General features: G+C 54.5%; 8 protein-coding genes across 8 annotated transcripts; 3 read left to right on the top strand and 5 right to left on the bottom strand.

Moving 5' to 3' along the window:
• Nucleotides 1–141: 141 nt before the first annotated feature.
• BDZ83DRAFT_720195 (uncharacterized protein) lies at nucleotides 142–2,841 on the top strand (the record flags this gene model as incomplete). The annotated part of the gene is made up of 2 exons (XM_060512254.1): nucleotides 142–264; nucleotides 940–2,841. The coding sequence occupies 2 exons, from the start codon at nucleotides 142–144 to the stop codon at nucleotides 2,839–2,841; spliced, it is 2,025 nt and encodes a 674-aa protein (XP_060364167.1).
• A 1,874-nt stretch (nucleotides 2,842–4,715) lies between these two features.
• On the bottom strand, nucleotides 4,716–5,717 carry BDZ83DRAFT_579415 (uncharacterized protein; the record flags this gene model as incomplete). Its single annotated transcript, XM_060505233.1, has 1 exon — nucleotides 4,716–5,717. The coding sequence occupies one exon, from the start codon at nucleotides 5,715–5,717 to the stop codon at nucleotides 4,716–4,718; it is 1,002 nt and encodes a 333-aa protein (XP_060364166.1).
• Nucleotides 5,718–6,394: 677 nt separating this feature from the next.
• BDZ83DRAFT_579407 (BCS1 N terminal-domain-containing protein) lies at nucleotides 6,395–7,876 on the bottom strand (the record flags this gene model as incomplete). The annotated part of the gene is made up of 1 exon (XM_060505231.1): nucleotides 6,395–7,876. One exon carries the CDS (start codon nucleotides 7,874–7,876, stop codon nucleotides 6,395–6,397), a length of 1,482 nt encoding a protein of 493 aa, XP_060364165.1.
• A 3,169-nt stretch (nucleotides 7,877–11,045) lies between these two features.
• BDZ83DRAFT_579493 (family 31 glycosyltransferase) lies at nucleotides 11,046–12,466 on the top strand (the record flags this gene model as incomplete). Its single annotated transcript, XM_060505244.1, has 2 exons — nucleotides 11,046–11,588; nucleotides 11,669–12,466. 2 exons carry the CDS (start codon nucleotides 11,046–11,048, stop codon nucleotides 12,464–12,466), a joined length of 1,341 nt encoding a protein of 446 aa, XP_060364164.1.
• A 1,590-nt stretch (nucleotides 12,467–14,056) lies between these two features.
• BDZ83DRAFT_652516 (oxysterol-binding protein) lies at nucleotides 14,057–15,517 on the top strand (the record flags this gene model as incomplete). The annotated part of the gene is made up of 3 exons (XM_060510530.1): nucleotides 14,057–14,125; nucleotides 14,236–14,555; nucleotides 14,641–15,517. 3 exons carry the CDS (start codon nucleotides 14,057–14,059, stop codon nucleotides 15,515–15,517), a joined length of 1,266 nt encoding a protein of 421 aa, XP_060364163.1.
• Nucleotides 15,518–16,415: 898 nt separating this feature from the next.
• Nucleotides 16,416–18,667, bottom strand: BDZ83DRAFT_363252 (ubiquitin carboxyl-terminal hydrolase). Its single transcript, XM_060502591.1, has 2 exons — nucleotides 18,661–18,667; nucleotides 16,416–18,531 (listed from the first exon to the last, which is right to left on the bottom strand). Exon 2 carries the CDS (start codon nucleotides 18,435–18,437, stop codon nucleotides 16,539–16,541), a length of 1,899 nt encoding a protein of 632 aa, XP_060364162.1. The 5' UTR covers nucleotides 18,438–18,531; nucleotides 18,661–18,667; the 3' UTR covers nucleotides 16,416–16,538.
• A 2,738-nt stretch (nucleotides 18,668–21,405) lies between these two features.
• BDZ83DRAFT_363141 (uncharacterized protein) lies at nucleotides 21,406–22,893 on the bottom strand. The gene has a single exon (XM_060502590.1). The coding sequence runs from the start codon at nucleotides 22,656–22,658 to the stop codon at nucleotides 21,657–21,659; it is 1,002 nt and encodes a 333-aa protein (XP_060364161.1). The 5' UTR covers nucleotides 22,659–22,893; the 3' UTR covers nucleotides 21,406–21,656.
• A 234-nt stretch (nucleotides 22,894–23,127) lies between these two features.
• BDZ83DRAFT_752931 (alcohol dehydrogenase GroES-like domain-containing protein) lies at nucleotides 23,128–24,789 on the bottom strand (the record flags this gene model as incomplete). The annotated part of the gene is made up of 2 exons (XM_060514275.1): nucleotides 23,128–24,520; nucleotides 24,629–24,789. 2 exons carry the CDS (start codon nucleotides 24,787–24,789, stop codon nucleotides 23,128–23,130), a joined length of 1,554 nt encoding a protein of 517 aa, XP_060364160.1.
• Nucleotides 24,790–24,832: the final 43 nt, after the last annotated feature.

Here is a 24,832-nt window from a genome sequence, read left to right as displayed (position 1 = left end):
GCGAAACATCAAGTGCTTCCCGAACATCGCTGGAGCTATTCGCACGTACTTAGCAGTCCGGTGCTACATGAGTCGACTTGGAGGATGAGCTGACTCGGACTGTTGAATGCCGACGTAGAAGAGCCGTGGAAATATTTGAAAATGGGTCTAGATATTTACGGAATCAACATCAGTGGGAACTCCATTGCGTCGTTCACTTTATACGAAGCAAGCCGAGTACGAATAGTCTTACCCACTACTTGCTCTGGCTCTTGCATCTGGAAGGTAAGCTCGTCCCTCGGTATCGAAAAGGGAGAGGTGATTCTTAAAGACTCTATCACAAGATGCCCAAGTCTGACCACAACTATCATATAGAAACCGCAGATTCACAAATTTGACGCGATACTCGAGATGCAAATGTTTAATAAGATGCACCCACACTCCTACGGAGTGTCTCAACAAACATGTCCGCAGATAACATATAACACGTTTGATCTAGCTGTATGTCATGTTCGCCAACGACCGTTCTCAGCTGCCAAGACTGCGAGACCAACATAAGCGACGAGGCAGCCATACAGCCTTTCCTCTTGGGCATGCAGGCAACTGGGGTGCGTTACATACTGTCTTAGATTGCGGACCAGCGATGCTTCCAACATTGCGGCACAGCGTCGCGTCGAACAGCCGAGGAATGACCCGCCCATCAAGCAGTCCCTTCTTGCCAAATCAGCTCTTGTCCAACGTTGTTCCCCTTTTCACCGACCCCCAGTCGAACGGCTTCTCATCCGTCAAGTTTGGGCGCACTGAACTCGGAACGCGAATAGATGTATCATCCGAATGAAGCCACGCATCATGCCGGATATCTTACACGACTCCAACTCCACCGAAGGAGCCAATTTCGACAGTGGCGCCACAAATGCCGCATCTCCCTCATCGGATGACCCGAATAACGACCCGGCGGAGAGCCTTATTAGCGAAGGCAGCCGCGACAAGAAGGCCGCATCCGCTCCCACGGAGACGCATAGCATTAGGAAGAGAGACTCCGCTGGCGCAATCCAGCAATTCCTTCTTGATGTTCTTCTCATCATTCTGTCCCTATGCTTCATCATTTACGGCATGATGGCTCTCAAACACAACAACTGGCCGATCGACTCGGGAATGGTTCCAACCTTACGTATGGCCGCGACGTACAGCCCGACCGTCTTCCCCATCGTATTTGCAGCCGTTGCCGCCAATTTGCTCAAGGCTGCGGCCGGTTGGAAGATGGAACGTGGCGTCTCGATTCTCAGTCTAGAGTATCTCCTCAGCTGCCGCATGGTTTTCAGTGCCATTACGACGCCTCTATCTCTACGACGTGTGAACATCCTGTCACCACTCCTGATAGCACTCTGGGCTATGTCTCCACTCGGGGGCCAAGCAGCTCTTCGCATCATCGATGTGATCCCGTCTCAAACATCAGAACCGTATCCGTTTGAGAACCTTGAGTTCATGTCCGTGTTTCCACACTCAGGAGCTCAGAGTTCGGCCGGATTCAGCGCAATGCCCTCAATTCAAGGAGCCTTTGTCTCGGCCTTGTCTTTCCCCCAGGACATTAAAGCAAGACCTCGGGATGCCTTCGGCAACGTCAAGATCCCCATGCTCGAATATTATCCCCCAACAGCGGCAGCCGATGCCGACGGCTGGTACGACGTCAGCCCCGACGGTGCCAATACGACTTGGTCAGCCATTATGGGTATACCTATCGCGACTCGAGGGGGCTTCTCCCAAGGATATAACTACTCTTTCACCTTCGAGACGGCCTATATGCATGCAGACTGTTTAGTCCGGCGTGGAGCATCAATGTCCCTCGTTGGGTGGTTCGCATACAAGAACAAAACCCTTGGGCGAGAAGCAGCCTACACTACCGGCAGGACTTTGCTCATCAAATCCGACGGATTTCACGGCCTCTTTAGCAAGGATCCTAGAAAGTTGATATTCACATCCTACTACCCCCAAGATAGCATAACGACCAATGCTACATGTACACTTACAACGACGTATGCCGAAGTCGATGTGGCTTGTGCTGGAGATCTCTGTGGTGCCCGTAGTATTAGACGGATTGAGAAGCCAGACAACATGACAGTGACGACAGTATTGGATGGTGTCATTGCGGAAGGATCCCCAAAAATGGCACCGGCGGGAGTCTTCGACTTATTCATGACAACGTTCATGCGGGTTACCTTGACAACATGGGAGGCGGATAATGGCGCATGGTACAAACCATACCCTTCGCCTTTGGAAACCTATTTCACCCACCCGGCCGCCCCTTTTTCAGCACCGGGCATCGGCTCTTACAACGGAACTGATATTTACGAAGTAGGAGATGCGGTATTTTCACAGCGTTTCTCGCAGCTGCTCAACACCTTCTGGCTTGCCTCGGTGGCGTCACGCAACATCACCGGCGACTTCAACTTCCAGGCACATACCCTCAACCGGGCAATCGAAAAGACGATAGTTCAAAATACCACGGGTATGAGAATACCGGATGAGTTAGTTGTGCGTGTCAGCGGACTTTGGATTTCGATTCTATTCATCGCATCGACAATTATGCTGGCTTCGGGTATTGCAGCTAGCATCTTCAGTTGTCTCAGACGAGGACCTGATGTACTGGATCGAGCCACGTACTTCTTGAGAGATAGCACCCACGTGAACGTAGCCCAACAGAGCTCCTTGGAGGATGGCACCAGTCAGGTAAAAAGGACCAGAGGAGTGCGAGTTTGCATCGGCGATGTCAGACCTTCGGAGGAAACTGGGTATGTCGCATTTGGCACGATTGGAGAAGCCATGCCCTTGAGGTGGCAGGAGAAGGAGAGGCGGTATGCTTAACCTGTGGGCCAGAGACATCTGAAGTGCTGGATTGTTGCGGGATTGGCTGTCCCTCTGAACAGCTAGAAGACTGGAGGTATTCAGCCTAGCGAAATTTCGATTAAAAGATTGCAAATACCAATTCAAAGCACTTCAGACCACCTCCGCTCGGAATAAGCTGATTTCTTCCTTGACCACCTCCTACCTGTCAAGCTTCGATAAGTAAGTAACCCGCTCCAGACGTCACCGTAGTCAACTGAAGTAGAAGTTCAAAATAGAAACGAAAGAAGTTGATGACTCCTCCAATGCTACAGGGTACCAGTGTAGGTATCGAGATGTGCACAAAAATCGGTCACTTTATTGAAGGTAGGGAATAGCTACGTAGCTCACTCTGAAAAAAAGGTGCGAGCAAAACCGAGGTCATGTGACGGACGGTGAGGTTACGGATGGTTGAAGCCATCACAACAACCAATATGTACATCGATGCCCGGCTTCCTCGGTTTGAAGGGTGCCATGCCTCATTGGCGCACTACTTCCGGCTCTTTTGCTGGACGAATTAATGGATTAAGTGCTGCTGTAGGTAAGGCACGCTGGAAAGCTGGCGGGGCGCTGAAGGCGGGGCTCCCTGTGTGGGTGTCGGAACGACCTAATGGCTTAATTGCATTTCTTCTCATTTGCTGTTAAGGATTTTCTGGTAATTGAATGACAGTCAACTGATCTACATAGCCAATGACCAATATATATAGAAAGCGATCGAGACACACACGCAGCAGTCGACCAACATACACAGCAATTGACTACCATTTCGTGTGTAGGTAATCAACATAAGGCTCATTATCATTGTTAATAAGAAGACAAACTGCTCAAACTTCATATGCCATTCTCCTACCACCCGCACATGTTCTGTCTTGACTCTGCGGCGCAGGATACTATTGGTTTTCAAATCTCAACAGTAAGATATATTCATAAGGATTGTTGCCCTGACAATGGGCATCTCAACGGAGGCCGTCATCGCCATTGTCGCTCTATTCATCGCCCTCCCCCCCATCATATTCAAAGTACTGCAACGGGTACGTCAAAGACAGCAGCGTGCTGAGCTCCCAGGTAAAATTGTTTTTTCCCTTCCGTCATCATCACCATACGTCATGCAGAGACAAAGCCTTTTTCACGTTGAAAGTTCATTCACTCATTGTAAGACAGCGCCAGTGCTTTCCGCCCACGCTCAAACCCAACCATCATGGAGACCGGACTCTGAAGCCTACAGGGAGCCGTCCTCTTCTACACCCCACTATCTCGACCGCAACGCCTTAGGAAGATACTCAATCAGACGCGAGACATACAACTACACGATGGTCACGTTGGATCACTCGAGTTCCGCTCGGTAGCCCACGCGGAACTTTCTTTCCTTGCTGAAGGTTGCGTGCATCACCAATACTACATGAGGAAAGGCTATGTCTAGCTGCACACTCAGCTAGGGGTCCCGGCACTCACACCGGGTAGTGGGGCCGGCCTTTCAGCGTACCGCGCGATGGGACGGCCGGGGATCGGCGGGGATACTAAAACATTCGGGCCACAAGATTTCTTTCACGCATACGGAGTACACATGGGGAAACACATTTGGATCATTTCGGGTCTTGGTATTAATTGATGGGGGCTTTTGGGTATATTTAAACAGTTAGACATTTACGACACCGAATCTGCCCCTTCCACAAAGCATATAGTATCCGTAACTTTCATATATGTCTCGTCACATCTATGGCGAGATCTACATGGTTCTACCATCGAGCAAATGGGCCTTGCATTTGACTGCCTTCAATTGGCCTTGATTTCAATGCCGTTTGCTTTTCGGTCGAGACATGGTAATACTTGAAAGATATTTATTCTCTTGAAATGCATCAAACCCGAACACCGCCCAATGCGTCCTCGAAAATCTCAAAATTTCCCTCATTCTTCCGATCGTAAACTGCAAACCAAACCTCCCTCCACCATCCACCCCCGAATTCAGCCTCACCCAGAACCTCAAGCCAACACTTGACAATCTCCTCAGGAGGGTTTCTAAATGCACCACACCCCAACGCGCCAAGCACAAGCAAGCTGTGACCCCGACTCGCCGCCATCCTCAAACAAAGCCGCATCTTACTCATCGTGAGCGTCCGATCAGTCTCTTTTGCAAACTCGTACACTTCTTCGTCCCCCGCAGGCGTAGAGATTTTCCGCTTCACCACTTCCGGTCTCCGAATCGCCGCAATGCTGAGAACACTCACCACGGGTAAATCGTCATACGCAACCCGCGGGGCGAGAAGCTTGTGACCGCTCGCCATGTCACCTCGAATAACAACCACATCAGGCGTGTAAAGTCCCCCACGGCGCTTGAAGGGATAATACCGTTTATGCAAGCTGAGATAAAGCGACGAGCGATAACACATGGCTTCCTCCTGCGCAATCGCACCCTTCAACCACCCGCCGCCAGCGTGGATATCTGAAGCCATATTCAGCACCGCCACACGCCCGCCATCAGGTCGTCGTGCAGCGAGCTCGATTGCCGCATTCAGTGAGTCCTCGTTGACGATCTTGATCTTTGCGCGCGGGGTGTGTCCTGGACAAGCAGAGGTTTTGAGAGGCGGGAGGTAGTCCAGGTGCAGATCTTCTGATTTCGAGGCGTTGATATTGGGGAGGTGGGGGAGGATCTGGGGAAGCGCGGAGCGGGTTTCTGCTGCGACGGCAGCGAGTGATGGGCTTGAGCGGTCTGATGGTTTTTGGACGGATTTTGACGAGGATGAGGGGCCTGGTGCTGATGATGACTGCGTGGGGGACTGCCGATTTGGCGAGCGAGGTTTCTTCTGTACTCCGCCGCCGTTTCTAGAGAAGGCGAAGTCGAAGAGATTTCTCTGCGGCATCGTGATGTGTGATGCTGAGACGCTGCTTGATGACGGAAGTTGACAAAAGCTTTGAGATGAAGGATTGATATGGTGTCTTGTGATGGATGCCTAGCGCCCGAAGGAGATGGAATGCGCCTAGAAGCGAGATCCCTGCTGCGGGGTCAATGGTTCGGACGGTTGGTGCTGTATGTGCCTGGAGATCTCTTGCACAGCCGAAATGTGCAAGAATGCGCTTGCCGATTGATCAACTACCAAGAGAGGCAATATATTCGCGGGATTGCGGATGTTGAAAGGTGGAGAAGAATCCGAGATGTTGGAGTAAGACGAAATAAGGTTCTCGATATCAAGTAGCTGCCGTCGATAGTGGAAGTGAACCAGTTGACCGGGCTGACTCACTAGTGGCGCGAACTTCTCTCCAACCGTTCGGACTCACGTGTTGGCCATAAGCCGTTGCAACGGAAGGTGCATTGGGAGCGAATAGATAAGAGGCGAAGAGTCAGGGAGAAGGCGTCAGCGACAGGTCATTCATATCAGTGCGCTCGTGTCTCTCAATGCAGAGATACCTCGTGCTTTCAATGTCTAACGAGGCTTAATGTTGGACATGGGTATCATTTCAGATTTTGTCTAGATGGTTTATACATGGTGTTACAAAACTTTACATCCTCCAATGTGCCTCTGATATCTTGACTGTCATCTTAGGCTTTCGTTTTGATGGCTCCTTCGGGGATTGCATCCTCCGCCTCAAACTTGCGCGGGATAAGACCCTCAGCCATATCAATCGCGCTCTGCATGTCATTCTTGTTGAACAAGAACAAGCCTTGAATCGCTGCTGTGCTCGTGAACCTATTTGCCGTCTCCCCGGTTCCATTGCCAAATAGCCCTAGGTCCTCGAGTCTCTGCAGGAAACGTTCCCGACCAGCACCGTCTGTGTCCACATCGCCGTAGAAGCGATCCCACATCAGGCCAGCCTGATACTTGGTCGCCTCGCCGATACGCATCATCATGTCTACACGACCCGGTCGAATCAGGGCCGGATCAAGACGCTCAATGTGGTTTGTCGTCAAAAACGCGATGCGCTCCTCGCCAGCTGCCAACCCGTCGAGCGCGTTCAGGAGACCAGAAAAGGTGACACTGGCGCCGCTGTAGCCATCGGCATCACGCTGGCGGCGGTTGATGAACGCAGAGTCTGCGTCCTCCAGCAGCAAAATACTCCGACGAGGCAACTTCGTCAAGAGATACGCCAGCTTGTCGTCCGTCATACCCATCTCGCTGAGGTTGACCATGGCCACGCTAAAGTCCAGCTCACCAGCGAGAGACTGGATGAAGGAACTCTTGCCGCTGCCAGGGGGTCCGAACAGCAGGTATCCACGGCGGTAGGGAATGCCGCGGTCAACATACCACTGCTGTCGTCCCAGGAAATCCTTGACGTCGTCCACGATGCCCTCCTTAACGCCTTCATCCAGTATAACCGAGCCGAGAGGTCGCTTCTTCCGAGGATCACCGAGCGGCGCCCATTCCATGCCTCTCGCAGAGTATACGACCGTCTTGCCCTCGTTCGCCTTGGCTGCCAGCGCGTGTGCCTCACCGAAGATATCCTCAAAGACATGACGATGCGCCCACAGCGTTGTTAGCTGCACGATCTCGTGCGGCTCGCCAGTGTTCATGTTGGCCGTGTTGTGCTTCTCGCGGTTGATTGCGATGAACGCATTCTTGTGCTTGACAATATGTCGCCCATAGCCAGGCTGTAGGAAAAAGTGCGCATTCGTCGGGCTATTCGCGCCTCGCTGGGTCGTGGTGGTTGTCGAGACGGAGAGGTTGTGGATGCGGGTGATGCGTGAGGCGATGAAGCCAGCCTGCTCCCGCGGCTGCGAAAGCCACGCCAGGATCCATGGGTACGCCGGATCCTGCTTGCTGATCTCGACGTTGACGAGGAGGCGGCGGCGGGCAGCTCCGGCTGCGACAACGACGCCTTTGCGGCCGAAGGCTGCTACGGCGCCTAGACTCGCTAGGCCGATGCCGCCGGCGAAGAGGGGGTTGTTGAAGAGGGCATCGAGGCTAAAGATCGAGGCTGGACCGGACGATGCTGCTGTGGGTGCCGCAATCGGAGCTTCTAACGGTGCTGCAGCCGCCGGTGATGCTATCGGTGCTGTCGAGGCTGCGGTTTCGGTCGAGGACATGATCAACGACGGTTGTGGTGGCTCCGGGCTCGCATTGCCCGATGTTGGTGCAAGCTTTGGGAATGTGGAAATGTTCGACGAATTTTTGAGACGGACCGGAAGCTTGAGCAGGGATGACGGAGCTCGCCTGAAGTCATGGAAGACGCTGAGGAAAATCCCCGGTCGAGCGTCCAGGGGCCCACCCCTGTCGCTGCCGGATTTGAGAACCCTTGCGGCCCTGTATGTACAGACTGAACAGCTCCTTCCACAACTGCTCGGCGACATTTGACCGATGTTCCTCAACATTACCGTCTCCATGGCTTTGCACGTTTCTCTTCCCTTCGGAAGCACCATATTCGAATCAGAGATGTTCTCAGAAGCTTTTTGATGCAAGATGCCTACAAGCTGCATTCCTTGGACATCAGGCAGTGCAGCTCTGTTGAAGACAGCGGAAAATACCACTATATGACCAGCGACAGGACCATTAACGGCCAATTGTCCTTCGATAATGCTGGTATCTTAGACGGTCTCCAACCTGGTGTTGGGTTAGCTAGTCCTGATCATATTTCGCGTCTGCTGCATCTACGGGAATCTAGCAGCCGCATCTTAGTGTGGGACAAAACAGACTAATGTCGCCAAAATTCGGCCAAAACAGCCCCTTGGAGAATCCCGAAAAACAAGGACCACCACCAGGCGGCATCGATGAGGCTATTAGAAGCTGGTCAGAAGACCAAGAGAAAGATAACTCGGAATGGGATTGGGACAAATTTACGCATACCCACATGGATTGGGTGCGCACGTTCAAGACTAGAAAAGTCGTTATGTTATCCCTTGTTGTTTTCACTGTGTAAGTCATCCAACCCTTTCGAATTGCAGAAGGGGAGGCCAATGAACTGACAACCCAACGCAAGCTTGGGAACCTTCATCATCATGCCCGCTCGTGCCTACCTCATCGTGTAGTTCGGCTTGACCATGATGTAGGCAATCGTGCCTTGAGCAATGTACGTCTTCGCCCTCAGCTCGGATCCTGTCGTTGGCGGTCCATCATCGGAGGCAGTTGGCCGGCACCCCGTCTCATGAGCTTTCCTCTGGATGGGCTCTTCGCTCTCGGCGTAGGGTTCTGCCACAGCTTCGCCGAAATATGCGTCCCCCGGTCTCTCGTAGGGCCCCGAGTCTCTTGTAACTTGGCCATCTGAATGCTCGCTGTCTTCGGCCACGTACATCCTCGTGCCATCTCTTGGCCCGGGACTAGGACACACCTGCACTGTCCCGTTCTTTATCCACATCCGCGGACAGTAAAACGTCCCAGCGATAGGAGCCGTTCGTTGTGAACCAAAAGGGCTGGTGATGGACGCAATGGACACCTACATCCTTCTTTACAGCGCTGCAATACGTGTGTAGCATAGTGTGTGGCTTCGGGATTGAGCAGCAGGGCTTGGTCTTCATTTCCATCGCAGTAAGATACGTCCTAGGAGCTTTGACGGTCATCTATCCGAAGACGATGGAATTTTATACTTATTGAACACCGCCAAAGCACAGGTTGTCCCCCGCCACGTTCCGGAGCATCAGCTTTCCGCTAGGGCTTTTCTGGTTCAGCAAGGTCATTCGAGACGACAGCAGTGCCAACGAAACCAAGCTCTGATGGAAATACCGAGACGTGCCTGACAACGTGAGGAAGCATGACTTAGTGATTCAATTATTCATGACTGAGCACATGCTGACGTTGCAGAGGGAAAAGTGACAGCTCGGGCTGGCCCGAAGATGGTGATCGGCGGCGTGGAGCATTCTCCAGCCGGGGAAATGTCCGATCGTGCCGATGTAACTGGGTACACCCGAAAACGGGAGTTTGGGGGGCTGGCTGTGGACCCCCCACGAACCCAATCTTGCGACTTTTTGGGCGTTGGCCCGTTGAGAACATCGTTCCGTACCGGGATGAATCGAGCAGGGTTCATCATGACGAACCAAGCGCGACGGCGTAAAACAAAAACAGGGCCATCTGTGGAGGGGTTATCTCTGTTGGTCGACATCGGGATGAGGGGGAGGGGAACGGAGGAGAAGTGCGTACGTCGCCTTTACCTATCAGATCAATTTTTTCCCGATTCTGAGGATAGTCTTGGAAGGGGTCTCGCGCGTTTCGACCAGACATGGAGATGAGACGCGCAAGTCTCTCTTGAAATATCCGCTTCATGGTGTGACCCTTTGCCATTTGCTGTCATCCCTTCGGCTGGGGCTGTGCCGAATTTGGTTTGCTGGGCGTCCAGGGCCACCCACGGCAACTCCAGTCTCCAAGAGCACCAAGAGCACCAAGAAATCCCAAGACCAAACCGCGCAACACGGCAAAACGGCACTCATTTTATTTTGCTAGTGAATCCATCGCCGTGTGTTCTTGGTATCTTCTTGGCTCGGCCAGGCACCTAACCCGTACCAGCCAATAAACTACTACGCAACGCTGTGTACCGGTGGCGCGGCTTATTCAGGCCAGATGAGGGGGACTGGATGGGGTGCAACACCTTGGCGCGCATGAGTTTGCTTTGCGCTTGGCCTCTTTGCTTTTCGAGTGTTGTCTTTTTTTTTTCCTAGCCGTCTCAGTCGTCTGGTCTCATTCTTTAACAGGCCTTGTCCTGCAGCCACCAGGCCCAATGATGTTTCTGGCGTGGCGACCTAGTTTCTCACTCCTTTAACGACATCTCTAGAGTTTTTGTCGCACCTCACGTTTACAATGTCGCATCTACACTTATCGCGATAGCTTCACTCTATCCGCCCTGTCAATGATTCCAAACGACATCTTCTACCATCATCAATGATCACGACGACGACGACGACCCACTTCATCATCACATCAGCCTCATTCTGCTGACGACGGCTGTTTTTCATTCAACCACAGCTTAAGGCATAGCTTACGTCACTCGTATGCTCCCTTGGCAACAATTCCTCCCTCTCGAGCAAAGTCCCGCGTGTCCTGCAACATCACGCCTGGTTCTCATTGACGGATCTCTGACTCTCTCGCGTTCTGCTTCCTTCCCGCAGCTCTGCATATGCGACTCTGACTTGCATCGCCAAACACCACCACCCAATCGCCGGTGCGTGAGGGCCACCACCTCATGACAACCTCACCACACCACCACCAACCCCTCACCTCAAACCACACTCCAAAGCGCCCAATCACATCCACCGGCAAACGGAAGCAACCATGTTCCTCCCCTCACCACGCATAAGACGCCTCCTCATCCTCCTCTTCCTCGCCTTCCTCGTCGGCAACGCCCTCTTATTCCTCGTCCTACCCTACGACAACCCCCTCGTCCTCGCCATCCGCTTCAACACCGCCAGCCTCAAGAACTGGTGGCGCGGTCCCGGTACTGAAAAGGACGCATGGCTGTACGAGCCTGCCAAGTTCCCCATCGAGTACCGCACCGACGTCGGCCTGCTCATCAAGACGGGCTACGGGACCCGCCACCGGCTCACGGCCCAGCTCGAGGCGTTTGATCTCACGGCGCGGGATAAGGATACGTTTGTGGTCGTGGGTGACTGGACGCCGCGGGAGAATGGGACGATTGCCGGGGTGAAAGTGCACGATGCCATTGGCGGCGTCATGGCGATGCCGGAGATGAGGGCGCATCATGATGCGCCCAAGTTTAAGGAGTATCTCGCCCTCAAGGATGCCGTGCAAAAGGGGGATGATGCCAAGGCAACTGAGATTGGCCAGAGTTTCGGGTGGGACCTTGATGCGCTCAAGGTAATTACTCTCCCTACTTCTTTTACCCGTGTGTTCGCACACGCAAGGCAACAAGAGCGTCGCACTGACAGTAGCACAAGTTCATCTGGGGCCTCGAATACATCTACGATAATCTCCCGCAAAAGAAATGGTACGTCATCGTCGACGATGATACCTACCTCGTCAAATCCTCCCTCCGCCTTCTCCTCGCGCACTGGAACTCGGACGAGCCGCAGTACATTGGCAACGCGGTCGGTGACTTCAAGGGCCGCTTTGCACACGGGGGATCAGCCGTCGTAATATCGCACGAGGCGGCGAAGCAGCTCCTCTCGCGGCGGGACGTCGTGGCCGCGGCGCAGGAACACTCGCTCGAGGAAACGTGGGGTGATAAGCTCGTCGCGACAGCATTTCAGAAGATTGGAGTGTACCTCGACGAGCGATATAGCCACTTTTTCAATGGCGAAAGGCCAAATATCAGTAAGATGATGGCGGACCGATTCTGCTCGCCACTAGTTTCGTTTCACGGCGTGGCGGACCCGGCTGAGATGAAGAAGGTTGGACGGGCGTTTGCGGACGAGAGGAGTCCGGTGTTTTGGGGCCAGCTGTGGGAGATTTACGGCGCGCCGTCGGTGGAGGAGTTTAGGAGGATGCCGGTTCGGACGGGGCGGGACTATGTTGGGAGGATTGACGAGCGAGCGAGGATGGTGCACGCGGTCGAGAGCGCGGAGGCGTGTTTGAAGGAGTGTGAGGGTATGGGGAGCAAGTGTTTGGCGTGGGCTTGGGTCGAGCATACCTCGGAGTGCAAGCTCAGCCCGTGGATGATTCTTGGGGAGGAGGTAGAGGGGCATTATTCGGGGATCAACACGGACCAAGTTGAGAAGCTTCAAGAGAGTTGTTAAGAAGGGAAGAAGACGGCAACGATAGACACGAGAGCGCGATGATACCCAGGGAACACACAGGCGTAGGGGCGGGGGATAGGATTGGATTACATTCTGTTGGTGTTTTGGGGACGGCGCAGGTAACTTTAGGCTTTGCCGATGAATACAGACTCGATTCGTTTCTTCCTCAATAAGGCTTTCCTATTTGCTTATGGTAGGAATCCTCTGAAAGACTGAGGTTCCCAGCAGCAATCCCCACATGAATATATCTAATGCTACGGCATCCGTATCCCCCGTGGGGGAAGCACTTGCGCCGGCAGCTCGGTTTCGGGCGGGGTGCAACTCGGGCCCGATCGAGGACCGAGCTCCATAGGGCAGGTCCGGACCAGCGCCCCACCTAAGGTGTGGCTCAGCCTTCAAGATTCGAATGAGCACGTGTGTGGCTTGACCGCCGGGGCAACTGGCGGCGTGCAGCTGCCCCACGAAACGAATCGGGCTGGCTGTCATCGTGCAGGGACAGCGGGCATGGTGTGCAGCAGCAGCGGCGGCCTGTCGGACGGGGAAAGTCACTGTGTGCCAGTAGGGTGTGGAAGGGCCCAGGTCCCTTGAGGTTTAGTGCGAGGGGCGTCAATGACGATGACGTCTCCGTCTCATTATGTGCGCGCACACGACACTGGACACACAGTCACTGACGCGCGAGCTAAGCCACGCTCCATCCGATCATTTTCGCCTCTTGCAATTAGTACGGCGCAAGGCTGCAAGTTGGTCTAGATGCCACGGATGCCAACTGGTTTTGTAGTGGTGGTCGACAAGACAGTTGACGTCAACTCTATCAATCAGCTTTCCACACCACCCACCAGCCCGTCATCGCATCGCATTGCCCCTCGGACACGGAATTAAACAGCAGCAAAGCTCCTTTGGGTCTGTCCGTTGGTGTCTAACGGTCAACATCTAATTTCCACGACTCCTTCCAGTACTCTTGGCGGACACTCTCACTGTTCAAAGCGAAATAAAGAAATCGAACAAGAAGCACTCCACGAAACGGACCACCTTCAGCTCCCATACTCACAGCCGTGTCTCCATCGCCTAGTCAACCAACCGAGCGGATCGACTTCATTCCCCAACTCTTTTTCTCGAGGTTCCCTGTCGTTCATCGGTAGTGGAAACATTCCTCCCATCTGGCCCTATCGCCGACCAACCCAGACACCAGGACTGCAAACTGCAGCTCCAAAATCCCTGTTCAGCTGTTGGGGAGCCCCGCCAAAAGCTGTTCTAAGCATCAGCAGGTCCCGTAACTGGCACAGGGCAGCGAGTGTGCAGTCACTAAGCGGCGCCCAGCCACTGCGGCACTACGACATCCCACTTTCTCATAAAGACAGGTCCAAGACAGCTCACCACACGCGGGCCCTTTTTCCAAGAGACCCCGCCTGCATGCCGTAACTTTTGGGAGAAACTTAGACACAACATACATCCACTCGCACACACACGCACCCTCCAACTCCCTATTCCTTCTTCTCCTATAGTCTCGAAGCCATTCACAACTCTGACGACAGCTGCCTCAAGTCTGCCACAACATCTCACACCTAACAACTGCGACCCCTCGAATCCACAATGGCGGCCCAGACCCCAACATCAGCTCAAGCCCAGGCTAACCAGGGCAGCTGGGGAGCTTTCCTCAAGGTATGCCCTTCCTCTGCACTGTCATCGCTACTCAGTCTCCCACCCTTCCCTCCATCCCTTGACACAAAGAACGTCGCAACTGACAACGGCCTTTCGCCTCTCTTTAATAGTCCATCGCCTCCTTCAACGGTGACCTCTCCTCCCTGACGGCCCCGCCCTTCATCCTCTCCAGCACCTCCCTGACCGAATTTTCCTCCTACTGGTGCGAGCACCCCTCAATCTTCGCCGCCCCCGCAAAGGAGGCAGACCCGGCCAAGCGCGCCCTACTCGTCACAAAGTGGTTCATCAGCACCCTCAAGCAGCAGTACGCCTCCCGCAGCGAGCAGTACGGCAACGAGAAGAAGCCCCTGAACCCCTTCCTCGGCGAGCTCTTCCTTGGAAAGTGGGAGGATGACGCTGGAACGACGGAGCTCATCAGTGAGCAGGTTAGGTAAGAGGACCACCGTATTCGCTTTTTGCCAAGACTCCAGCTCCCAAAGCTAGGTACAGGATGCTGATCATCGTTCTCTCAACAGCCATCACCCGCCCGCGACAGCCTACTCCATCACCAACCTCCCTACGGGCGTCCACCTCGAGGGTTACAACGCACAAAAAGCAACCTTCAGCCGCACAATCAATATCAAGCAGATCGGCCACGCCGTCCTGACCATCCCAACCCCAGATGGCAAGAAGGAGACCTACCTCATCACCCTCCCTGCCCTCCACATCGAAGGCCTTATCTTTGGCGCCCCCTTTATCGAGCTAGAGGGCACCTCCTTCATCACCTCCTCGACGGGATACACCTCCAAGATTGACTACTCAGGAAAGGGCTGGCTTTCGGGCAAGAAGAACAGCGTCATCGCCTCCGTCTACCCGACAGGCAAGGAAAAGGACGTGACCTACAACATTACGGGTGTCTGGACCAAATCCTTCGAGATCCACGAGGGCGCCGCAAAGCACAACTCCTCCAAGACCCTCATCGACACCTACGACGCAGCGCAGCACCCGACCTCCAAGCTCGTCGTCGCCCCCCTCGACAAGCAGCACCCGCTCGAGTCCCGCCGCGCCTGGAAGGGCGTCGCCGACGGCATCGCAAAGGGTGACATGGACCTCGTCAGCCGCGAAAAGTCTGCGATTGAAAAGGCGCAGCGCGATCTTCGCGCAAAGGAGAAGACGGAAAGACGCTCATGGGAGCGCAGGTACTTCACCGATCGCCAGGGCGCCGGCGACGCTGTGCTCGAGTCCCTCGGTGCCGGCGTCAGTCTGCCTGTTACGGGCGACGCAGACAAGACTGGTGGTCTGTGGCGGTACGATGCCGAGAAGGCGGATAAGGTGCGCAGCCAGGCGGCGTTGAGCGAGGCGGACCAGGCCAAGATTGCGGGGGAGATCTTGGGACAACAAAAGTCATCATGAGTTACGACGCACTACGAAAGAGGAATACACTAATGAGGAAGGGCACTCGAGAAAATCGGGTCTACGGAGCTGGATTATCTGGCTGGATGAGCACCCTTCGAGGGGAACGGAAAGACTATCCCGGTGGAATGAGCCTTGCTAGAGTTAGCGAACTGGCGCATGGGAATGTTCTTCATGTCGCCCCGACTGCGCATTCGCGGCGTACATGAGCACCGAGTAGAGTACAAATAATCGAATGGAGTCATATTGTCTTTACTGCGCGCACGTTAGGCCGATTCAGCACATTGGCGTAGACGTTCAATATTACACTTGCTCTCCCCGTGGGCTATATCCAGCCTGGCAGCGCAGATCGTTGATCAGATTGCCTTCTTCGGACTGACGTCGTTTCCACACTTTCCTACTTTGAGGTTCATCTCTGGCAATGTGATATCTGACAACCAAGTCTCCAGAATGATCGGAAGACGCGCATGGCAGCGCTGGGGGGGGGGGGCATTTCATAACTAGAACAAATCTGACAGCTTCGTCACGTCATAGTAGACTAGGAATGCCGGCGATGATTTACAACGCTGTATTGGGCTTCATCCAACCTCGTCTGTTGTCTTTGCCCGTCGTACTACCTCTGTATGTACCCTGTCTTTTTGGCACCAGATTTCTACTTCCCCCTCTGACAAGAACCACGAAAAAAAAAAGCCAATTCTGCAAGGAATGCTTCCAACAACCACCTAAAATGCTGATCAGGGTTCCTTGCGGGGTCGCCAACCATGTAGATGCATAAACCATAAGATTATTACGCCAGCCAATGCACTTTTTTTCTTTCTTCCCCAAGCGATCGTTGTGTGTGTTTGTGCGCGCATCAAAGCATGTGCGTGTTATGTTCAAAACGTCGAATATCAAGAATGTATACAAGCCAAGGTCACCGCAGCATCGTAAGCTTCATCGAGGCAGTGGCCGTGTAGGCCCGGAACGGCTCGAGCTCGGGAGGCAACGTTCTAGGCTGCGAGGGAACGTTGCCAGCCTCGCTCTACGGGCTGTCGTCCCTCTCGAGCTCGTAGAATAGCAAGTAGACCTCGCGTCGAAGATCGAGGACTTCGGCCGTCTTGGCTTCGCGGACCTTCTCGTCGCTGATGCGCCACCAGCGATCCGCGGGCTGCTTCTTCCGGGACTTGTGGACAGGAGGACGAGGCACTACGGCCATCGGCGTGGAGTGAGGCGGGCTGCTTACGGGTGTGCTATTTCCATTGACCTTTTGCGAAATCTTTGAAACAGTGCTCTTTGCCGAGGCCGTGAGTGACCGAACGGATCGGATGCTAGCCGAGTCGGGTTCTCTCTGCCTGTCGCGTGGGGCAGACGTCGGGCTAATTCGCTTCCTGACTCGGTCCTTTGGCGAAGCGTCGGATGACGATAGTGATCGGGTAGAGGAAGCCGTCTCGGAGCTCGGCGTCAGAAGGTCGGGTGTCGACACCGCGGGACTGACTCCCCGAGCAATCGCGTCCAGTTGCGGTGTCGACGGCTGTGGCGTAGCTGCAGGACTCGCCGTCTTGCTGTAGATGCCTGATGGCTGGAAAGTATTCTGATTGGAATACGGAGCATACGTATTCTGTCGTCTGAACGATTCATAGTGTCCACTATGATGACTTCCCTTGTGGGTAACGAGGCCTAATAATTTATAGTTGCGACGATCGCGCAAGCCGCCTAGAGGCAATCGCTCTGGGAAGGCAACTTTGGCCGAGTTCTTGGTCGACGTTTGGTCGTAGATGGACCGCGACAGATGGACGGCAAGGATGCGGGGAAAAGACGTGAGGCGCGTCGACCGTGCGATCTTACGCTTGGGCGCATTGGCAATGTTCGGGAGAAGCACATCCTCAGGGACATGTTCCGGATCAAAGTCAATTGCATGGCGCAACTTGCGCACTGCCTCCTCGAGCGCGGTCCTCTCAGCTTCGTTCTGGGCGTTTGCTAGGTCGCTCTTGAGGGATTCTTCGGCATGGATCAGTCGGCATCTTTCGCACTTGAAGTCTTCAATCATTTCCGTCTTGAAGATTTCGTCAAAGCATGAACTAAGAGTGGTGGAGCTGACTTGGGGCACGTTCAACGTCAGCATGTAGAAGGACTCCTCTCTCGGCTTCGTCTTGTGGCCGCAGGTCTGGCATTCGGATTGGGATTCGTATTTCCCTTCCATGGGAAAGCCTTCGTCTTCGTCCAGAGGCGCATGTATGCCATTGGTCTGGATCTTGGGTATTGTTGGTGTAGGCAATGCTGAGGAGGACTCGTCGGCATTGCCGTTGGCCAGGTTGATATTTTCCAGCTTTTCCTGTACTGCGTCGCCATTCACGGAGGCACCTACCGAGGTGGCTCGTGAGGCTTCAAGTCTTGCATGGGTACGTGCTCTCTCGCCGGCGTGGTACTCTTCCTTGAGTCTCTCGGCCACTATTTGGAGAAATTCCTGGGCGTCTTGCTGCTGGCGACTAATGCGCTGCCTGAACGCTGTCTCGAGTACTCTCACAAACTCAATGGCAGAGATCGATTTCTTGTAGATGGGCCTTTCGTTGAGCGAATCAAGCATATCCTTCAGTCCCTGTGTTACCAATCCGCGTTGCATGCCCTCGATCTTCCATTCCGGGTAGCTCTTGCCGGGCGGCTGAACCAATTGGGAGTATACGCCTTCATCGTCGATATTTCGGCGGTGAGTTTCGCGGATTAGGTACATGCGCAGCTCGCCTAGACCTGCGAGGGCCTGCAGGGTCGAGTTAATGAAGCAATCATTTGCAGCATTGCGCAAGCCGACGACGCCTTTCCTACGTGACGATGAGGTGCTGGACTCGTCGATTGTAAATGTCGGCGCAAAGACGTAGACAAGAGCAATGGCAGCCAAGGATGCGCCGGCGGCGTAGGAAATTGTAGTTACGTTTTTGTCGGGCATATTTGAAAAATCGGGAGGCTCGGGATAGTCGAGGTAACGGGGAGGAGATCGGGGTTATGCGCGGACGAGCGCGATTCTCGGGGATTTGCGGCTCCTGGACGAAGAACCATGGTCAGCACAGATTTCTCCAAAGTCTTGTTGAAAAGTTCCGTGGTAGTGGTCGTGGTGCGTTACACCCGTCTTCCCGAGGGCCACACTGCGCAGGACGGAAAGCCAAACTTGCCTATGCTTTCTAGGGGTAGAAGAATCGCAAGCTCATAACGCTGTGAAGACCGGGCCAGTAGGGGTACAGAAATCCAACATTGTCTCTCCAAGATGCTGGAGTCGGTGTCTAGAGAAATTGGTCGACGATGTCAAGCCGCAGAGGGCAAGGCTGTGGGAGAAGCTCGGCGTAAGGCGAAAGAGAGGAGGAGGAGGAGAAGTGACGAGGAGAGAGATGAGGCGAGAACTGGAGAAGGAGGCTAGAAACTGGAGACGTGGGCTCGGAAAGAGGGTCTGCGATGGAACACACCAGGTTGCTGGAATGGGCGGACGGGGGGTGGCAGAGGGAAAAAACGGGGTAAAATGGAGAAATCAAGCAGGTGGACAGGGGTTCACCACCGACTCGGGGGATCGGGGGAACGTAAGGTAGGCAGGCAAAGGACGCAGTACGGTCAGTGGCGCATGTGGTTATCCAGAGGCGAAGCGAGAGAGGCGGCGACAGCAGCCAGTATTGCCAGCAGCATGAGAATGCGACGAGGATGGTGGCAGATGGGCTGCAGAATGTCTGTCTGCTTTGCTGGTCTGTGTGTAGGCGTTGTTGGTTCAAGAGAGCCGAAGAGCAGGCATTACTCCTGTTGTTTGCTCTGTCAGTCAAAGGAGGGCCCCTCCAGCCGCGGTTTGAGAGTCGGTGTGCAGTCGGCGGGGGATTACACGGCTAAGGTACTAAGGTAAGACAAAATAGACGGGATGGAGAAGACGGGAACGCGGAAGAAGTCAATGTGCAGGATACCCAAGTACGCATACTCAATTTGCCTGATTACTAGGTACACACAGAAAAGGGGACAAAGGAGATAAAATGCAGGAATCCAATGGCTCTCGGCAAAATCCCATCTAGTAAGTGAACGGAAAGAATGGAAGGTGAGGTGTAATGGCTGCGCCTGCCGCCGTCTCGTTATGCGCGCCGCTGCGGCCGTCATTGCACCCCATCAATTGACTCCAGTCACCAAGTGAGGTAGGTACCTGTACGAAGTACTCTCTCCATCCAGAGCGCTCACCGTTACCGCGCGTTGCCCCGACGCTTTCCTTTTTTCTTAGGTACGTTCCCCAAATTGCTTCCTTCTTTCCAAGCCCAGCCTTCCATTCGGGACTTCCCAAAGACGGGCCGCGCTTTCTTTCTTGCAACTCTTGCTTTGATTGGATGGTTGCTGAAGAAGGAGCGCCATGATCTCGGAAAGAACTCCTCTAGGAACTTATTTTTTAATTGGCAAGCGCCACTGCTTTTTGGCCCCGGCACCACCCGCTCGGCTCTCTCGGCCGCCGTTGTTCCGACGCGGACTTTGGTGAGGATTCAGGGCCCCGTCAGGTCACATCCATCACAACCTGTCTGCCAGTCCTAAGTCCGCAAGTCAATCCCGAGCTTCCATCTTGAGTGATGCATTGCCTTGGAGGCATGGAGACAGGTCTGACCTGGCTTCCCCCGCCATTCCTCCTGTCAGTCATCACCCGATTTGACTGGCCCGCCGCACAGTCAACGGTTACAACGCCTATTCGTCAATTACCTTTTCGGTCCGTCAATGTTCAACAGTAGTACTCGACACCCACAAGCAAGATGTCTCGTCAACAGATGCGCACAGCAGCGTTGGTGCGTTATCGATGTGCCCCGCGCCTTGCCGCTTCCAGCACGCCAACCTGCATGTTCCACAACATCTTCTAGAAGCCCGCCGTCATGGCTCTAACCTTCAAGCCCTGCCCGTCCTGATCTCGCCGCATTTTACCTTGTTCCGCTGGGCCAACCGCAGACTGAGAGACTCGCGTCTCTATCGCAGGCGTACCTGCAAGGCAACCACATTCAAGATGTGATCAGCACTCCTCAAAGCCACTTGATTGGGGACCGAGGCCACCATCTTTCCCAGTAGCTTAGTCGCTGCGACGTGGGGGGTTGGAGAAGCAAAACTCTCCAATGCAACGTCACCCGACTTTCCAGGTTCCTCACCAAATGGACCGCTCTTCCGCACCCGCTGACCACCATCGCTCCGATCATTCTCTTATTCGTCCGCCGTCTGTACTCCGTGTACTAAATCATACTGCACGTCGAGAGAAGAAATCCCCGATCTGTCCGAACCATCAGACGGTTCCCCGGCATCTTGACACTAATTACGACGCAGATGTATTTGTACAGTAATGGGAGCACTCGGTCCCAGCACCCAACACTACCTGTCAGAAGCTGCGGCCAGAAACCCGACTCTAGTCAGAGACCTGCTGCTACCCCTCAGTCCTCTCCAATGTCTAAGATTACCGGCAACACCTGTCTTGGGACCCCGCATCTACTGCCCTCGTGGACAGCTTACACCGCCGTCTCCTTTCCTCGGGAATTAGAGGCATTTGACGGCAGGTATTGCTACGGCGCTACACGCAAAAGCGGGAGACAACAACCAACGGCTCGTCCACTCCGCAAGAACCGAAGGCGAAGGATCATCAGCCACCGGCCATTGAACACCAACACGTACGAGAGCTGAAGTGAAGAGCCGAACGCACCGATGGACATCGAACGCACGCCTATTCTTCGGTGGCGTCCAGCATGTTCGCTTTGCGTAATCCCGCGGCGCAGCAAGTTTCCAAAGTGCCGCCCGAAAGCGAGCATTATACTATTCTTCAGATTATCTAATACGGTATCTATCGACCACAGCTACAGAAGAGCAATGCCATGTTGAGAAAGAGACAACCTCATCGTACACTCCAAGACAACCCGCCCGGGCCAACAACCCAATTTCTGGGGAAATTGATGTTGCTAACCCCAGGCTCCGACCCCGGTTCCCCAGGCTTTGCCTCCCCAATACACCCGAGACATTGCAGCTTGGATCCAGCTTGCAGCAAGCTGTCTGGCCGCATCCCAAGACAAAATGGCATTGAGATCATAAGTGGTGGCTACTCAGGGTATCGCGGATCTTCGTCCGACGACCGGAGAAAAGCGAGAAGAGATTGTGAACACTTCGTCCTCGCGGTCACCGCATCGAGCTGCTACTGCACCGCATCTACTGGTGGACTATCCACTGGGTGACTTTTCCAGTCCCAAATCGACCCGTTCAGGGCTGCCATCTTGACCCAGTCGCAGCACAAATCAGTCGCATTCTCATCCCCATAGAACGACGTTGGAATGTCGTATTTTTCGATGGCTAGCAGTCCCTCGGGGTCGTACTCGTCCCATCTTGTCGTCTCTATTTCCGGCAAGTCGCTTTCCACATCGGCAAGCACAATCTTGATCTTCCGGGGCGTCAAGTGGTCATAGCTGTTCAGCATATGGTAGTAGTCGTCCTTGACATTGATCCGTGGGGGAACCAGTGGTCGCGCAAGTACAACCTGCTCGAGCTGGGCTGTGTTCGCTATATCATACCAGAGCCAGTGGCTCGACATGGGTGCATTGAATAATACGACGCGCCTCAGGTTGGGCCACAAGCTCCAGCAGTTGACGGTAAAAGTCTGTTGCATGAAAGTAAGAGCCGGATAGTCCCGTAAACAAATGAGCTCTTCCAGCTTGGATAGCCGCTGGAACCCGTCAGTCAGAGTCGGCCTGACATCGAGGTGGTCGTCGTATCCTGACAATGTCCCAAATGGCATGTCGACGATAAGGCGCTTGAGGGTGTCGCAAACCTCGCAAAAGAGCTCGCGCACCCACATGGCCGTCGGTTTATCATCGAGCGACTTTCCAAATGGACTGAGGTAGAGTGAAGTGATGCATTTGAGCGATAAGGTCTGCGGGAGATTTCTAGGCGACGGCGAGAAGAGACTCAGCAGAAGCAAGCTCAGGCGGCTTGTCGAGTCGATGTGCATGCATCGCTTGCGGAGGAGTCGGGTACTGAAATCGTATGTTGAGCGGGAGACGCGACTGAAGGATATCAGGGCTTTTGTTGCACTATGGGACGCAGGCAAGATTGACGATTCATTCGGTGGGAGAAGACTCTCGATGATATTCAGGATGAGTTCCAGCGGCAACCGCTGGCGCTCAACCTGAGGAGAAGACATTTGCAGAAAGCAAGGAGAAAAGGCACGTAGGTTTTGCAGATCTGGCTGAGGTCCGGTAACGCAATAAGCGGCCGGGAGACTCTTATCTGATGAGCTTAATTGACGGAAACACACTGACGACAAAGAAGGATGTTGGGAGGAATGAGGGGAGACGCAAGCAGACGCGCACGGGAGCCAGGCACCAGGTCAAGCTCGGTGAGCGGTGGCTGGCCCCGGGTAGCCCCCGCTTTTCCCCGTAGCGTCCAATCCGGGGCCACTCCAGCCCACTTCACCGAAGGTCGAGCTTCACAGCATCTTCCCATTAACAATGAACAAGTGCAATCTCTATTTTTAACCAACCCTATTTCGCCTATCGACTGCCACGAAATGTTTGATATCCAGCACCCAGGCTTGATCAGACTCCCACTATGTAAACCCCATCGTTTGTATCATCATTCAATCAACTCAGATGCTATTCCATCAATGCTCGTCATGAGAGGACATTTTCGACCGCAATTTCCGCTGACTTGGGCTGCCACAGAGAGTTTCTCCTCGGCGCTGCATTCGAACTGTCATTAATCTGCTTGCCAGGAAAGCTTCTAGGGACAGCATCGCCGGCCTGCCACAATGTCGCGCTTCCCCTACGTAGACCAGTGTCGGCAAGCTTCTGGGCAGTGAACTCGGGGCTGGACGCCTGAGACGTCTCCGAAGGCTGGGGCCCTTCTTCCGCAACGCCGTCCGCCATGGGCGAATCGACCAGTGCGAGTGGCACGCTCGCCTCCCTGATGACGTCTTGTTCCGCAGCCCCGGCTCCCTCGGGCGCGAGACTGACGACCATTCTTCCGCCGCGGATCTCGCCCTTCCTCATGCGGTCAAGGCCGCGGTTGATGCCCTCGAATCCTTCTTCTACGCCGAGGACCTCGGGCGGACTGACGAGGCCGCTCTCGAGCAAGCGCTCGAGCCAGGTTACGAGGGCTTCCCCCACGGCGGGGACCTCGTGGAAGACCTTGATAGGGACGGTGTGGTAGGCGACTGCCTCAGGTGCCTGTTCCTTGGGCAGACCAGTTAGCCCGATGAGGTGCTTGACAGTCGGCGCCGAGTTGCGAGGCGTATCCGGCGGGCTAGGCGGCGCATTTGCATCCTGCGACGGCGTCAAGGCGCGGAGCAACCAGCAGGCAGACTCTCGGCCGCTAGTATCCAGCGCGAAGCGCAGGTCTTTTCCGACGTTAGCGCGGATGATATCGATGGCGCGCGCAGGGTCGTGGCTGTCGACGAGTAAATCGGGGCGGAGAACGGTATGGTTTGACAATCGGAGGCCGTGACGCAGCTTATCTACCACAGTGACGACCTTCAACCCCGCAAGCCGGGCGAGCTGCACAGCCAAGTTCGCAGAAGTCGACGACCCGCCCCAGATGACGACCCAGTCACCCGCCGTAGCCCTCTCATGGTTTCCGATGCCCGAGAGACACTCTGCCCTAATATCCTGCGGCAGACTCTCCGGCGGAACAGAGCGCAAGATCGTCAGCAAATCCGGTCCGTCGAGAACGTGGGAAAAGTCCACGCCCATGCAGACGGCCAGGGAGAGCGCCGCAGCGACAAAGGCGACGCCGAGGGTCGCGCCGGCGCGCGGGGAGACGTTGGGCGGGATGCGGGCCGCGTTGAAGTCTGAGGTGACGACGTACTCCTGGTAAGCTGCCTTGCGGAGGTCGCGGTAGTCTGTGGAGATGACGAGGACCTGGTCACCTTCGCGAAGGCGGCTTTGGCTTTGCGTTTCGGAGGTTGTTGTTGCTGCTGTTGATGATGGCTGCGGGCGGCGGACGACGCGGCCTACGAGCTCGCGGCCTGAGATGTAGGGGAGGGTTGGGATTGCAAAGTTGAAGTCGCTAATGTTTGGGGCAGCCTGTCAGTTTTGGCTACTCTTCTCTCTCTAAGAAAGGCCTGATTGAGGTGCTGTATGAGAAGGGTATAGAAGAGAGGTTTAAGATACGTACGGTGCTTTCCAGTCGATCGGGTTGAGGCCGATGTGTTCCGTCTTCACCAGCACCTCTTGCTCATTTTGGATCTCAGGAACCCGGTACCCCTCCTCCGTTTCGTACGGCTGCTTTGCCGCGTGGAGGATGAGGACGGTCTGCGTCGCTGGGATTTCTGCCATGGCGATCTGATGTCTTTCACGGGCTCGCCGTTATCATTGGCCA

The sequence above is a fragment of the Colletotrichum acutatum genome, assembly GCF_030867785.1.
Source record: "Colletotrichum acutatum strain CBS 112980 chromosome Unknown BDZ83scaffold_56, whole genome shotgun sequence".
Lineage (NCBI taxonomy): Eukaryota > Fungi > Ascomycota > Sordariomycetes > Glomerellales > Glomerellaceae > Colletotrichum > Colletotrichum acutatum.
Note: the sequence above shows the minus strand (reverse complement) of the source record. Positions and strands in the feature narration are given on the sequence as shown.

Coding starts and splice junctions, on each gene's coding strand:
- BDZ83DRAFT_363141 (XM_060502590.1), bottom strand. CDS start 22,658: ATGTCTTCTCCTCAGGTTGAGCGCCAGCGGTTGCCGCTGGAACTCATC.
- BDZ83DRAFT_363252 (XM_060502591.1), bottom strand. CDS start 18,437: ATGCCCGACAAAAACGTAACTACAATTTCCTACGCCGCCGGCGCATCC.